Consider the following 17,261-nt stretch of genomic DNA (forward strand, 5'->3'; position numbering starts at 1 on the left):
AACAGAACTGGGTTTTCTCACTCCAAATCAAGTATTCTTTCAGCTAGACCACCCTGTTTTTCATTTATTTTTGATATGACTGATTTGTTAAAAGTTTTCTCAGCTGAGTACTATTAGTCTTAGTGCTAGAGGAGAGAGGGAATTTTAGGACTGGAAGAAATTTCAACTTCCCCTGTTTTGGAGGTTAGGAAACTATCTCAAGAACATTAAGTAGCATTCCCACAATCACAAAGACATTTAATTGTAAAGTGAAACTTAAACTTATATCTCTTGACCTACTGGTCTCATGTTTTTTCCCTCCCTGACAGCTAATGCTCATTTGCTGCACTGACTGTAACTGTAAATGAAATAAGCACTTAAGCAGCTTACATTCTAGCTTGAAAGACAAAAATAGTATAGATTAGAGAACAATTAAGCGTGAAACAATGTTGTATTGGGGACAGCTAGAAGCCATAGTGGATAGAGGAGTTCCCAGTTTGGAGTCAAGAAAATTCATCTTCCTGCATTCAAATCTGGCCTTAAACACTAGCTATCTGACCCTGGACAAGTCATTTAACTCTTTATCTCAGTTTTCCTGTAAAATCTGTAAAATAAGCTGGAAAAGGAAAGGGCAAACCACTCTAGAATCTTTTGCCAACAAAATCCCAAATGGAGTCAGGCAGAATCAGACATGACTGAAAAAAAAAATGTATTTATTATAGATTCAAGAAAAAGCAGGCCTTGAGGGAAGACTGGAATTTTGGAATAAGGAAGGAGTAAAGTCTGGTACAGTGGAAAAAGTTTTCAACTGAGGCTCAAGAGACTTGAGGTTTGAATCCAGGTTAACACATTTACTAGCTGCCTTAACACAGGAAAATGGTATAGTCCATCAATTTCCTCATCCACAAAAATTTAAATAATATTTGCACAACCTCCTTACAGGTTAAAATTTTTAGTTTACTATGTATGTATCGCATGTAAACTTTGAGGAATATTTTCCCAACTCCTACTCTCTCAGACTAGTTGGGATTCCTAAACTAGGCTGGCTATATGTCTCTTTTAGCATTTTAAGAGTACTTCTAGGAGATTGAAATGATCTTTTCTCTCTAAGGTTATTACCTTAAACCAGGGGTCCTCAAACTTTTTAAATAGGGGGTCAGTTCACTGTCCTTCAGACTGTTGGAGGGCCGGACTATAGTAAAAACAAAAACTTTGTTTTGTGGACCTTTAAATAAAGAAACTTCATAACCTTGGGTGAGGAGGATAATCGTCCCCAGCTGCTGCATCTGGCCCGAGCACTGTAGTTTGAGGACCCCTGCACCCTCATTTCCTATTCCATTGTAAATTGCTAGGGATTAATACAAGTTTCCATTTAACAAATTAACATCAATTAGTTTTAAAGTGACATTTATTTTGCAAATATAAGGTACAGACATCAACATTTTCCAACATCTAGTGGAGGTCTCACCTTTTGTCTGTGGGGAAAATGGTCTCAAGAAATGCAGTTTTTTGGAGTGATATGGGCCAGAACATGAAACAAGGTACTAAGTGGAATTGAGGAGATAATTGTTAAATCTAGTTTAGCATTGATTTAATTCTACAACAAATAATGGTTTCCTAGTGATATAATGATTGGTTTATACTCAGTGTGAAGTATATTAGCAGGGACTGAGAGCCACAGAGGAGAAAACTAGAGGCAGAAGCAGAGAAGACAAAGGACTGACAGCAGGAGCTCAAGCTCTCAGAACCAAGGAGAGAAATAGGCCTCTAAGAAAGCTAATAGGGCTCCAGGAAAGGAGACGAGACTTTGAAAGAGATAATAAAGTATTTGGACTTTAACACCTGGCTGCACTTGTGGTGATTAATCTGACTGAAAAGAAGGCTGCTTCCAGAGACCCCAGAAAACCCAACAAGATAACATTACATTTGAGAGTAAGTTTTATTTTATTTTTTTAATCTGCCAACAAGCATTTTAAAAATATATTTTATTCCCCCAATTACATGTTAAAAGTCTTTAACATTTAAAAAAAGTTTTGAGTTCCAAGTTCTATCTCCCTCCTTGGGACAGTAAGTAACCAGACATAGTTTATATATGTATGATCACATAAAACAATACATTTTAAAAAATAGTGTTGGTTCTGATGCTGAGTGAAGTGAGCAGGACCAGGAGATCATTATATACTTCAACAACAATACCATATGATGATCAATTCTGATGGATGCTCTTCAAAAATGAGATGAACCAAATCGGTTCCAATAGAGCAGTAATGAACTGAACCAGCTACACCCAGCGAAAGAACTCTGGGAGATGACTATGAACCACTACATAGAATTCCCAATCTCTCTATTTTTGTCTACCTGCATTTTTTATTTCCTTCACAGGCTAATTGTACACTATTTCAAAGTCTGACTCTTTTTGTACAGCAAAATAACTATCTGGACATGTATACGTATATTGTATTTAACTTATACTTTAACATATTTAACATGTATTGGTCAACCTGCCATTTGGGGGAAGGGGTGGGCGAAAGGAGGGAAAAAGTTGAAACAAAAGGATTTGCAACTGTCAATGCTGAAAAATACCTACGCATATATCTTGTAAATAAAAAGCTATAATAAAAAGAAATAAAATCTGAAAAAAAAATAGTGTTGGTTTACCCAAATTTATATTCCAAATCTGCATTAACACTGGCTATCTTTGTTTTAGCTTCTATCAGTCTGGCTTCTGAAGATTGTTTCTGTTTATTCACTCAGGGGAATTTTGGTATTGAATATCATGAACTCCAACTCCATCCTAGGATCTTCTTTCTAAGTGGTTTACTCTCTTGAAATGGTGGTAGGTATCTCCAGTCTCTTTAATGGAGAAACAGGAAAAATAAAAACAAAGGCAAAGAGCTGAAGCCCATACTTACACCATTTAGATTTAGGTGTATAGGGCTTGAAGTCTTCTCCTTTATAAAACTATCTTCTCTCACTTGAGTACAAAGAGGTAGGAAAGAGTCAGACAAAAAATGACTGTGGTAGATTATTGACTATTGAAGTTCCCCACCCCACTGTTGGCTACATAGCTATCAAAACCTTTCTCTTCAATATGTATATATAAAATACAGACATCAACATTTATTTACATGTACATAATATTTGTACATGTTCCAATTTGGGAACAAGGTAGTATCATTTTATATCATGTTTCTCCAGAAGTAGGCTTCCCAGTTTCTTCTACATGTGGATTGCATCAGTTGTGTAGGCTAATAAATGCTCAGAACTCTTCCATTACATATAAGTGTGAATAATTTTAGGGAAAGAAAGCAAGGTGAACAATGAAAGAATGAATGAAAAAGTATTTATTAAGGGCTTATTTTGTTCCAGGAAGGTTTCTGAAACCTTGAGATACAAATACAAATAGAATGAGTGCCAATCCTTAAGGAATTTATATTCTGCTGCTAAAGGAAGACAATACATATAACCCAGTGGAAATTAGGGAAAGAGGTGTTTAGGACAGAGAAGTCACACACATATCAAGCAGAAAGATATAGGGCAATTGATTGACTTGAATTTTCCAGGAATAATAGCACTGATTTGACGTGTCTTGAAGGAACAAAGGAGCAAAGGAGTGACATTATGACATTATGTTTTAGGTCCAATATGAAGCCAACCAGTATGGAGTATTGACTTGGGTCAAGGAGGAAACAGAGAGAGGGGAACTGAAGGAAGGAAAATTAGCTAGGATATTTACAATATAAAGTAAACATGGTGCAACTGAGGTGATATGAAAATCTTAGAGGAGGGAACAGAGAAAATTCCACCTTCTCTATATTGAAAAAATATGAGTATAAAAATTGGTTAGCTATAGGTAAAGAGAAGGAAGGATTAAAGATAATAATGATGGTATTTAATATCTATACAATACTTTAAGATTTGAAAAGCACTGTGGCTCCATATCAAAAACCAAGAGAACAACTCCACAGGACTTCTCTATTCTCCTAAATATAAAAATTAACTTTGATGTCTACTGGAAAGAATATGGTTACTCAAGTTAGGCTAATTTTTCTTTCTAAAAGCATGCTGTTGTTTTAAAAAGATTTTTTCTGAACTGATATTTATTTTAAAATAATTTGAATCAAAATTATCTTACATTTTTTATGAGTACCATTCTCTCTTTAAATTAAGAAAAATCAGCCATATTTTCAGGATAGTCTGCTACACAAATATTTGAGTTTTCTTTCAATAGACTACTATGTGAATTATTTTCTTTAAATGACACCCTTTAAGTAGTTTATAAATTCTTGATTTGGAGAATTTTTTTTTTTTAGCTAATCATAACAAACAAAACTAAAACTCAGTATCTGATTTCAGGGGGTCCAAGCTTTCTCAAATAGTAGGCACTAAAGTAGCCTTATAGAAAAAACAAATAACAAAATATTACAAAAAATTAGTGATAACTTCCAAAAGAACCAATTATCTGTCACAGAAATAATATTCCACTGTATTTTATAAAAAAGACCTGCTTCATTTGGAAAGCCTTAAAATAAGTAGTCATATGATTAAAAAAGGAAACGATTCGTTATAACCCCTATTCTGTAATGCCCCCATAGCAGGCGCGGCAGCTGTCCCGCTGCTGACATTCTCCGGCCTGACATTCCAACTCTCTGAGGTCATGGACTGCAAGCATACGGGCTCTTTGCTCCTTTTCTCCGTATCCGTCCGCGTGGATAGAACAAGTAACGCCTCCCAGGAAACTTGCACCTTCACTAACCAGCGAAGAATCCGAGCCGATAGGAGCACCAAGAACAAGGCAAAGGAACCCCGAGGTGCTAGAGCTTCGTTTCTCCCCTATAAGCTACCCCTTTCTGCCCTGCCTGGAGGTAACTGCCTAGGAGATGATTGCCAAGTTCACCGCCTGGGGTGCCTTTGTGTAACCCGGCTCTCGGACCCCAGCTCACGCGCCCTCTCACTAGCCGAGCTCTCCCCTCTTGCTTACTGGAGCTCCCTCGAGCGCTCCGTGGCCGCCAGCCCTCCAGTGAGTCCTTACCTAGTGGAATGATACACAGACCAAGTTTTCTGAGACAGGAAGTAAGGAATGTTTTCAGTAAGACTGAGTTGGAGGGGAGCCCGGCATGCTCTTCCCGACCCACTGGACGCAGTGAGACCCTTGTGAAGGAAGACCGGTGAGAGATGTCTTTCTAGGGAGAGCTCGAACTGTTTGTGTTTTGTAGCTGAGGATGCGTGACCGCAGAACCTCTTCAGCTGGATCACTGCAACAGGTAAGGAAGAGTAAATAAGGTAAGGTCAAGAGTAAATCCAAAGAAACCACCCCGGGCTCTCTTTGTTTGATACAGTTTCACGCTTTGGAAACCAAGTACCTCTCTGTTCCCGAGAGACAGAACGTGTAACTTAGTGGCATTTTCTCTTATGAGTAGGCTTCTTCTGTGTACAGTTTGCTAGTTCTGGAAACCATGAATGCTATCGCTGTTCTCGAAGAGATTACGTTTCACAAAGAAATTCTTCCTTTTCATGTTCTACTCCATGGATTTATCTATTAAATAATCCTAAGGGAGCACTTTCACTTATAATTTGATTCAATTTGTCCTTTTAGGGTCCAATTTCAAACCAGATGGCTAATTCTGTCTACATTTCAGTCTGCTAAAATGGTTTATACTTGTTGAGTTTGGCAAAGAAAAAAACTTTTGGTTGGGGAGAAAGAGGAGGAGGATGTTTTTGTTTTTAAGAGTGTGGCTTCTGTGGGGAGAGAAATTCCTCGGTCTGCTAAATTCAGGTTTGTGATTTTCGGCAGATACTGATTAGATGCTCTAGGCATGCTGGTCTCATTTTCTTTTTGCTGATAAAGCCTTATAATGTGTGTGTGTGTGTGTGTGTGTGTGTGTGTGTGTGTGCACATTTTAAAAAAAATTCCATGTGATCAAAATGACACCAGCTGTTAGCCTAACACTAAATGACAGCTGCTAGATTAAAAAAAAACCAACCTTTTAGTTGTATATAACAGTTGCATTTGGACAACCGTAAACATGGTGCAATTAAGGAAATTTATCCTTAAGTTTTTGCATTTGCTGTATGAATATTTTTGTCTTATGAGGAACAGGTTAATATTCAAAGTATTGGAGTTATTAAATGCTGTTTTCTTTTTACCGATAGGTGATAATGCTTTAGTTGCTTTATTTTCAGTAGTTACTGTAAAGAAGCCTTAATAAGGAAAAGCTTCACAAAACATAGTTATATTTCAGTAAGAAACTTTTTGATTATTGGGAATACTTTAAGAAGTAATAAATCCTGTTTACAAAAGCAGATCTGCCTGACTTAAGAGTTTCTAATGAAATAACACATTTAACTTTTTCTATGCATTTTATTTTCTTTAGTTGTCAAGCCTTTCAGGTTTAAGATTTTAATGTAGAAATAAGTATCCCTACTGGATATCACCTGACAATCACTACAGATTTGCAATTTGTAAATAGATGAAAACTTTAGTCAACAAAGACTAACTATATCAACAAATATCAGATGAGTCTTTAAAAATTCACTTCTGGCATATTGAGAAAAAATCTCAGGTTATCTGTAAAATAGATAAAAGTTGCCTGCAGCCTCTATTCAGCTTGATTTTATTATAATGATTAACCATATAGTTTCTTAAATCCTACTTATAACATGCATTACAAAGGAAGTGCATAAAAAATTGAACTAAGAAAAAGTGTAACTGCACTAACTTTGTCTTGGGTAAATACAGCATCACTTTTTACACTACAAAGTATTTTTATAAAAGATTTCTTCCTAGCAAATGTTCTCTTCACTCTTCCCATCTATTATCCTTAAGTCATTTCCAACTGAAGGGAAATTACATCTAGTTTAAGAAATTATTCATGCTAATAACAAAAAATACATTAAGTGCAATTTTTTTTTTTCTATTATCAGTGAGCTTGTAAAAAAAAAAAGCTTAAAACTTTCTGGCATCTCCCCCTACAAATCCCCTGATGTCCTCCCCATTTTTGCTCCATTTACTTAATCTGATGCATAAGTTACTAATTAAATTCTATAATATAGTATGGGTTGCCTTCAAGGCTTAGTCATTTTTTTCTTTGTAGTGATGAGATCACACTATCTGGGACATCCCAGAATGTAAATATTTGTATTCCCTCTTTATATAGGTACATGTCTTGTTTTTCATCTTTTTCTGCTACCTGACTTAGTCTCATTTGTGTTTTAAGGACTGTTCCATAGTTTTCATATTGAAATTTAAATTTATTGCTTAATGATATCATGGAAACTTTTTTTGCAAAAATTATAACCAGAAATTTAACAAAAGTACCTCATAAGACTTTGTAAAAGTTTTTTTGTTGTAGATTGACAATTTCCATGTTTTCAACAGCTCTTATCTATTTGGAAAATATGATAGGCTATTTATTATCAAAGGAGCTGGCATCTTCCCTTCTCCCTCCAAAACACATACGTCATTACTATCTAAGCCCTTAAAGTAGTATAAATCCATACTTTTATGATTTGTAAGTATATTTGTATTTAGTTATCATGGTACTTACAAATCTGCATACATCTTAGCATCTATTTTCCTGGTAGTTTTCAAGTTAAAAGTTCATTGTTGCCTATGTAACTTCACTGGTCAGTTGTAGAGAAAGTATATATTTAAAAACTGTTATCACTTGGGGCTCATGTATTAGGCGGAGCTGCATTGTAAAGCTATTCAAATCAGGATATGCGCTTTCTACTCTAATTCTTCCATTGTATGGTGCCATATACTCAGCCTTCCATAAACATTGCATTTGATAATGGTAATTTGGAGGGGAACTGTAGAATTTTTCTAAACATCAGAAATGCTCTTCTTCCAATCTGATCACAGACTTTCATGGCTTCATTTAAGTCCCAAATAAAATCCCATTTTTTATAGGAAGCCTTCCCCAATCCTTACTAATTCCATTGCCTTCCCTTTTTAAATTATTTCCTGTTTATCCTGTATGTAGCTTGCTTTGTATATACTGCCTTGCATGTTTCTCCCCCATTAAGTTTGTAAGATCCTTGAGGACAAGGACTGTCTTATTATGCCTCTTTTTCTATCACCACCCCTTAACACAGTGTCTTGCTCTTAGCAGTCGTTTAATAAATGCTTATTGAATTTAACTGAACGAATCCTGTTAGGTAAGTGTTTATTGAACTGTACTCAACCAACCCTATAAAAAAGTAGATGCTATTATCCTCTGAGGCTGAGACAGATGAAGTGAGGATTCGAATTCAGATCTGTTCACTACGGTCCATTCGACCACTCAGCTACTTTAACCTAGGTAACCGAGACCCTAAATGACGGCCTGGCTTTGGCTCTGTTTTCCGTGCCTACTTGCCTTAGGTCGGGAAGAAAAGTAGATTTGGGTAACTGGAGGTACGGGAAGCTAACCTGCCACTCCTTCCCCGTCCTCAATTTTGAAAGATAATTCTAAATTGTTTTAAAAATAAAAGTTGTAATGTCTGGAGAAGAATCCTGGATTTCGAGCCAGGAGATCCGGGTTCGAATTCTGATTTAGCTACTAATTCTAAATATAATTTAGTCGATTCACTTTTTTTGCCCACATGTCAGAAAAGGGTTGACCTGAGGGTTAGACCAGATGACCTTTGAATTCCCTTCCAGATTTTTAAAGTCGGTGATTTAAAAATCCGAGGGGAAGGAGGGAAATCAGGCCCTTCCTCTTTGTGGAGCTGGGAGAACAGGTGGGGAGAGGGCGTCGCTAGGCCCCGGTCATGCTGCTGCAGCCTTGGATTCCGCGCCTGGACATCCTCAAATGCGCCTTCCAGGCTCTCTTCCCTCTTTCCCTTCCCCAGGCCAGCAATCGAGGCGGCTGTCCCTTTAAATGTTTCCTCCGCTTGTTCTAATCACTCCTTCTCCCGCCCCCTCCGGTTTTGCTCCAGTCTGAGTGCCTAAGGGGATTGTTCCTCTCTGAAATCTGTCCCACTGGAAACAGACCTCGAAACAAAGAGCGTTCTGGAGAGCTGCGAGAGTTTGGGGAGGGGGGACGTACAACTGATACATTCTAGCCCCCCCTTCCCGATTTTTGAGTAGAATGAGGGAAGCTTCTTGGCACAAGGTTCGTCTGTGGGGATCTTTAATACGCCAACTGTGCTTTTTTCGATTTATCTACCCTAATGCAGGATTTCTTAATCCCCTAATATTTATAGAATGTATATTTACATTCTTGATGTCAGGGCTTAAGAAGTAAATCTTAGAACTGGATCTCAAAGCACTTGATCTTCAAACATTTAAATTCGCACAAAGTATGAGGCGTTATGTCAGTTGTTGGAGATAGTCAAAGATGTCTTTGCCCTCAAAGCAAAAAGGGCGGGGCGGGAGAATATGGCACCTACATCTAGTGATACTAGATACATCTAGTGATGATCACACTTGAAAAGGAAGAAACTAGGACCTGGGGGTAGGGTGGGGTGCAGTGCGTGGCTAGAGGAAGGTCTCTTATCTTCTTTAGTCCTGTGCTGTAAGAAGAGAGCAGACTGGACTCGAGATGTGCAGAACTGGATTCTTGTCCTAGCTCTGTTAATAACTACGGGGGTGATCCCTGGACAAATCACTGTCCTCTTAGGTGCACTTTCCTAATCTGTAATAATTATTGGTATTTACATAATCTTTTAAAGAATGCAAAGGGCTTTGTGTGCTTTATTTTATTTGATGCCCTAAACTCTTAAGATAAGTAGCTATTGATGCTGTTATTAATTCTTTCAGTCATGTGCAACTCTTCATAATACGGATGGATTTGCCATTGCCTTCTCCAGCTGATTTTCTTTTTTACAGGTGAAGAAACTGAGTCAAACAGGGTTAAGTGACTTGTCCAGTGTCATATAGCTAGTATCTGAGGCTGGCTTTGAACCCTTAAAGAAGAGTCTTCCTGACTCCAGGTCTGGTACTCTATCCATTGCACCATATTCCTCCCCTATTGATATTAGAAGAGAGGACACTTAGATTCACAGAACTTAAGTGACTTGCCCACTGCTAGTGTGTAATTGAAAATTTAATTCCAGTTCACATTTTTCTGAACTCTGACTCTAGTATGCTTTCCACTATCTCATTAACTCTTTATGTTTGAATACTGTCAGATTTGAAAATATACATACATATATATGCATATATATATATACACATATATATGAACACTTTGCAAGTTCTATAAAGAAAAAAAAATTGTTTTGTAAGGCCTGTGGATATTTTAGGGGATTAGGAATGACTTTTAGAGTATTTGGGGGAAGTAAGAGGATTTGGGAGATTGCTTAATTTTCCAGATACCAAATAAATAATTTATTTAAAAAAAAAATAAAATTTTATTTATATCTTTTGGTTGAATTTTTCTATATTTTAATCTTCCTAACCCCTTCCTAACCAACCTTTGAAGTAAATTTCTTTCTATATTCCAGGCATTTTAGTAAATGCTGGAGATAGACTTAAAAGGCAAACAAAACAGTTCCTTCCCCGTTTCCTCAAGGGAGTTTGTATCTCAGTGGGGCAAAACTACATGTATAAGGGAGCTGGAAGGAATGATGGTGGTAGTTGGAAATGGCCTAGAAGTGAAATGCAGTGCAGGAAAGGATTATAACTGAGCAAAATTAGACTAAAGCTGGCCTATTAAAATCAAGATGCCATTAGGTGCACAGTCCTATTCTCTGGTCCTGAAAGCAATGGATATGAGAGCTAGAGTATGGTGCAGATTGCATGGCTGAAAATGTTTATCTAGGAAGTGAAGATATAAAATTAATATTTTCATTTTAATGGACATTTGATTAGAATTAATTTTCTCCTTTAATCAACAAATGAACACTTTTTAAGCACCTACAATGACACAATGCCATAGCTGCTGCAGGAGTCCTCAAACTTTTTAAATAGGGTGCCAGTTCACTGTCCCTCAGACTGTTGGAGGACCGGACTATAGTAGAAACAAAAACTTTGTTTTGTAGGCCTTTAAATAAAGAAACTTCATAGCCCTGGGTGAGGGGGATAAATGTCCTCAGCTGCTGCATCTGGCCCGCGGGCCGTAGTTTGAGGACCCCTGTCTAGGGAGACAAATGAAAATAAGAATTTCTGTATGTGAGAAATTCATGGTATGAGACAGTTATGTATGTATTTGATAATTTATAGGAAAATTCTGGACAAAGTACTATGGGAAATTTAACTGCTACATTTCCGTATATGGCGTTGCTATCTGCCCAGGCTCCAAAGATTGAAGTCATCTATTACACTTCTTTTTCTTTACCTCCTTCTGCGTCATATCAAATCACTTGTTAATTCCTGTTGATTCTATCTGTATGCCATATTAATTTCCTTACTAATGAGTTAAAGGGCCTCATTTAGGTGAGATTACAGTAATAGCCTTCCAACTGGTCTCTCTCTTCTAATCCATTGTTAGCACATAGCTGCCAAAATTTCTCTGAAGCATTGTCATGTCATTCTGCTGTTTAAAATCCTTTAGTGACTTCCAATTGTCTAAAATACAAACTCCATAACCTGGCATTTAAAACTCTTTAACAATCTTGAGTTCTAACCTACCTTTCAAGTTTTGTTTAACATTCCTTCCTTTCACACACTCTACATTCCAGCCAAATGTGATTACTCAGTTCCTGGAACCACTAGATCTTTCCACCCTCCCTTCATTCTCATATCTGGTATCTACCATCCTGATAAAACACTCCCTCTTTATCTCCATGCCTTTTCAGATTCAACTCAGGTGCTATTTGGTCTGGGAAGCTTTTTTTCACCCTCACCTTCATCTGAATGTTATTTTTCTCAAATATTCCTAGACTACTTTATCTAGATTGCTGTCCTGCCTTCATTACAACCTATATATATGTATAGGTCATTCCTGCCCCTCTTCCCCTTCAGTAGACTAGAATTACTTTTGGGACAGGAAACAAATAATTTTTCTTCCTTGAATTTTCAATAGCGCATGCCTTGCACTTAAATGTTTTAGTAGAAGGTAAGGTCTTTCAATTGTGTTTGAAATTAAAGAATATAATCCTAGTAATTGGAGTTTAACATCTACCCTAGCTCTAAACATTTCTCTAGAAGTCAGAGAAGACTAATTTTTGGATGAAGACTTATTGTTTTATTTTAAATCTAATCCTTTGGTTACTAGGTTATCCTTAATAAACAAATCCATCTTCTCTTTTCACAGTACTTTGGTGGATGATCCCTTCACTCAGACCTTGGAGAATCAGATGCTTTTTAATGGCTGCAGACGCTGCTGGATGAGCAGCCTGAGACTTTACAACTCTCAATTCCTCAGGAGACCAACAATCTCTCCCCATTACCTTCCACTGGGTCAGTGGTGGTGCTTTTTCCTTACTGCCTCTTTACAAGAGAAGGGGAGATAAGATGCCACTTCCATTTGGGCTGAAACTGAAACGTACTCGTCGATATACGGTGTCCAGCAAGAGCTGTTTGGTTGCCCGAATCCAACTGTTAGACAATGAGTTTGTGGAGTTCACACTTTCTGTGGAGAGCACTGGTCAGGAAAGCCTGGAAGCTGTAGCCCAAAGACTCGAGCTTCGTGAGGTAGGCAGATAAGCCTAGACTTCCCTCTTTACTGTTCTGTTTTTTGGTTTTTATCCACAGACTCTGGAAGATAGTACATATTAAATACTTATTGAATGAGTTCTACTTTTTCCTAACTAGGAAAAAATTTTTTGTTTGATTGTGTGTGATAAGAGATGAGAATCTTTAGTGTCATCTGGATAAGATGGACTCTCTGAATTTATTAAAGATCACATTTGATTTGAACTTTGGTCATCATATTTCTATAGTTCCTGATTATCTGTTTTATCAGTTGACTGTGGTAAACTTTTTTGTCTTAGTGAAGCTTAAAGTAGGACTTTTTTGGCCAACTCTCTTTCCAGGAATGAAAAGTATGTTAAACAACCTAAAATGTAAATCTCCTACCTCTAAATACACTCCAAAGCTAATTGTAAACATCTTTTCCATTATTGAATTCATGCCTTTCATTCATAAGGAAGAGTTGGATACATATAGTTGTAAACCTTATAATGCCATAGAGAATGTGCTGGTTGGAATTATTTTGCTTCTGATTATTATCTTTACAACTATGCTTGGGAAACAGTATTTAGTTATTTTGTACTGGTTTGTAATTGAAGAAAGAGAGAGATTAATTCAAATCCAGGGCTCTTGACTCCAGTGCCCCTCCTTACTGTATGTTGACTTTTAGGATGTAAGTCTCTCCAATTCCATTTTTGTCTTTTTATTACCAGAATTTAACAAACTGCCTTGTATGTAGACTTCAATTTGTTACTTTTCATATTCTACTTCAGTGTTTCAAATAGTATTCCTGCCTAGATTTTTTTTTTTTTTTTAATTTGCAGTTTATTATAAGGGAGAGTTAGGTAATGTGTCTTTAGGAACGATGTCTAATTCTTTAAACTATTGCCCTCTACTTTCCTGTTCATTTGCTTTTCAGTCCTGTCTGACTTTTTTGTGACTGCATTTGGGATTTTCTTGGCAAAGATACTGGAGAACTTTGCCATTTTTTTTTTTTTTTTAGCTCATTTTATAGATGGAAAACTGAGACAACAAGGGTTAAGTGACTTGTTCAGGGTCAAATAACTAGAAAGTATCTGAGGTCAGATTTGAATATAGGAAGATGAGTCTTCTTGACTCCAAGCCAGGTGCTCCTTTTGTGTTATGGTACCACTTAACTCCCTGTTGCTCCATTTATGCTCTCCTTTGTTTCTTTCTGTGCCATCTGTTGTCCCATTTCCCCCTTTCTTCCTTATCTCACCCATGCCATAGGTCTGCTGAACTCACAGCTTCGCTTAGTCCCTCTAGGTAAAGAGATTGCTTACCTCTGAATGATCTAAAAAAATGAGGAAATTTTTCACCTGTTTTGTGATGGCTGCCTTCTTTACTGAATTGAGGGATGCTTTGAAAAAAGGCATGGCATGTAAGAGGTTCTTTGTACTTGAAGATAACAATCCATTCCTTACCTTCACCTCCTTTTCAAGTGTTTACTAGCTTTAAGAGTGAGAAAATGGATTCTCTCCTTCCACTTTCCCTTATAACTAACTAGTACATTTCCTTCCAAACCCATAGAGATGTTGTCATTTTATGTATTAAAAAATGTTTATGCATCTCTCCTTCCCTGACCTATCCATATTATTTTATCCAGAAATAATCATTTCTACTTTAAAGCTCAAGTCAAATGACCAATTCTGGAATAGCCAATAAATTATATGCCATTTTCCCTTACTTAACAAATTCAAAATTATTTGTATTTTGGATATTTTTGTATTTATATGAATTTAGATATTAAAATGTGTTACTGCTTAGTCTTAAAATGGCAAAAATTTAGTGACTCCTATTTCTTTTTTTTTTTTTTTTTTTTTTTATTTAATAGCCTTTTATTTACAGGATATATACATGGGTAACTTTACAGCATTAACAATTGCCAAACCTCTTGTTCCAATTTTTCACCTCTTACCCCCCCCACCCCCTCCCCTAAATGGCAGGATGACCAGTAGATGTTAAATATATTAAAATATAACTTAGATACACAATAAGTATGCATGACCAAAACATTATTTTGCTGTACAAAAAGAATCAGACTCTGAATTATTGTACAATTAGCTTGTGAAGGAAGTCAAAAATGCAGGTGTGCATAAATATAGGGATTGGGAATTCAATGTAATGGTTTTTAGTCATCTCCCAGAGTTCTTTTTCTGGGTATAGCTAGTTCAGTTCCTTACTGCTCCATTAGAAATGATTTGGTTGATCTCGTTGCTGAGGATGGCTTGATCCATCAGAACTGGTCATCATCTAGTATTGTTGTTGAAGTATACTTCTCCTGGTATAATGATCTCCTGGTCCTGCTCATTTCACTCAGCATCAGTTCGTGTAAGTCTCTCCAGGCCTTTCTGAAATCATCCTGTTGGTCATTTCTTACAGAACAGTAATATTCCATAATTTTCATATACCACAATTTATTCAGCCATTCTCCAACTGATGGACATCCATTCAGTTTCCAGTTTCTAGCCACTACAAAAAGGGCTGCCACAAACATTCGTGCACATACAGGTCCCTTTCCCTTCTTTATAATCTCTTTGGGATATAATCCCAGTAGTAACACTGCTGGATCAAAGGGTATGCACAGTTTGATAACTTTTTGAGCATAGTTCCAAACTACTCTCCAAAATGGTTGGATTCGTTCACAACTCCACCAACAATGAATCAATGTCCCAGTTTTCCCACATCCCCTCCAACAATCATCATTATTTTTTCCTGTCATCTTAGCCAATCTGACAGATGTGTAGTGGTATCTTAGAGTTGTCTTAATTTGCATTTCTCTGATTAATAATGACTTGGAGCATCTTTTCATATGACTAGAAATAGTTTCAATTTCTTCATCTGAGAATTGTCTGTTCATATCCTTTGACCATTTTTCAATTGGAGAATGGCTTGATTTTTTATAAATTAGAGTTAATTCTCTATATATTTTGGAAATGAGGCCTTTATCAGAACCTTTGACTGTAAAAATATTTTCCCAGTTTATTGCTTCCCTTCTAATCTTGTCTGCATTAGTTTTGTTTGTACAAGATTCCTATTTCTTCATGTCTTTGGTCTTAAATACTGTTTTAGCAAACCTAGAATTATGAAACTAGAAGAAATCTTAGAGATCTTTTCTTTCAGTAGATTCTATATGAGTTGCCTTTTTCTGGATATTCTCTAGTTTATTAGCATCCTTCCTAAAATATGGCATCAAGGATTGGGCATAGTTTTCATCATCTTCCTTGGGGAACCCGAACTTTGACAAACTTTTACCTTTTAGAATGTGAACTCCTTGTGGGCCGAGACAATCTTGCTAGCTTGTTTTGTATCCCCTGGCAATTACTACAGGACTGGTATGTAGAAAATGTACACTAAATGCTTATCTCTTCCTTCCCCCTTCATTTTTATTCACATTCAGGTGGCTAATCTGGGCATATTAGAATCTTTAGGTCTCCTAGTTATACCAAAAATTCCATTAGTTTTCATAAGGCAAAATCTGTACAATTTTGAGTCTACACAATTCACTAAAACATCCCTCCCTCTCTTCCTTCCTCTCTCCTTCTCTCCCTCTCTCCTTCCCTCCTTCCTGCCTGCCTTCCTGCCTTCCTTCCTTCCTTCCTGCTTCCCTCCCTTCCTTCCTTCCTTCCTTCTAACTGTATCTATTTGGCCATGCCTCTCCATCTAGTACCAGTGAAGTGAATTTTTAAAAAAGTATAAGTGAAACACCTTATTTACCTTTATCCTTGTTAAACTTCCATATTACTAGATTTGGCCCAATGTTCTACCTTGTTATTGAAATAAAGATATGAAAAAGAAATGCTTACCCAAAGAAATAATTAATCAAAAAAGGATTATTTCCTTACACTAGAAAAGAAATATCTTACTAAAATAATTACAATATTAAGATGTTGACTTCAGATTTTAATAGAAGTTGAAGTAAGACTTGTAATATTTGTGGTCCTTGTTATATTAGATATATAGAATCACTATAGTTGATAAGTTTAGGAAGTCATCAACTTAGAAATATTTACAATGAAATCATATTTATTATGGACTCATTTGGGTTTAGTGCTGGTTTGTAGAAGTTAATCAACTTTGATAAGTTTTTTTTTTATTTAATAGAAATTAAAGGTACTATGACCTTTTTAAGGTTTTTCAGTAATTTTGATTTATTTTTTCCTTTTTTCCTCATTCAAAAACTCAAGATATGTGTTCTATTCATTCCACTCAAAATTTTCCATTTATTTTATTTTAAATGATTGTACATATAATTAATGCCCTTCTGTTATTTGCTGATTTGTTTTTTAAATGCTTTACATATTTAATTAAATTATTAAATTTATATATTTAAATGTATAATATGGTTATACTTCACACTTAACATGAATTTTCTTATAGATTTAATGCATTTACATAATTGTAATAATTATGTATATTTTGGTTCTTTTTTCCCCCCACTCTGAGTAGCAAGGTCTAGTAGAAAAAATGCTATACTTGCAGTTAGGGTAGACTGACAAGGTTTTAATCTTTCCTCAGACACTCGAGTATCCCCATCTGTAAAATGAGGATTATATTCTTATTGCCTGCCTTGCAGGGTTATTATGCAGAAAGATTTCAGGGAACCCTAAAGTAACATATAGAAATGAGGGTTTGCTTGTTAATATTTATTTGTCTCAATATTCTATTTACATGCCATAATTTATTCAACCATTACCATCCT

The 17,261-nt window shown here is 36.2% G+C and overlaps 1 protein-coding gene across 3 annotated transcripts in view; it reads left to right on the plus strand.

Annotated features, from left to right (window-relative positions):
• The first annotated feature begins 4,640 nt into the window (after positions 1–4,640).
• Positions 4,641–17,261, plus strand: part of PTPN21 (protein tyrosine phosphatase non-receptor type 21) — a 103,095-nt gene continuing 90,474 nt past the window's right edge. The window contains exons 1-2 of one of the 3 annotated variants that reach the window (XM_003756185.4): positions 4,641–5,243; positions 12,162–12,541. In XM_003756185.4, the coding sequence (XP_003756233.1) occupies positions 12,362–12,541 (180 nt within the window). In that variant the 5' untranslated portion in view covers positions 4,641–5,243; positions 12,162–12,361. Of the gene's footprint in view, positions 5,244–9,872; positions 9,898–11,125; positions 11,964–12,161; positions 12,542–17,261 lie in introns of those variants that run through there. The other 2 variants (XM_031952397.1, XM_031952398.1) reach the window with 2 other exon arrangements.

Source organism: Sarcophilus harrisii, chromosome 2, assembly GCF_902635505.1.
Source record: "Sarcophilus harrisii chromosome 2, mSarHar1.11, whole genome shotgun sequence".
Lineage (NCBI taxonomy): Eukaryota > Metazoa > Chordata > Mammalia > Dasyuromorphia > Dasyuridae > Sarcophilus > Sarcophilus harrisii.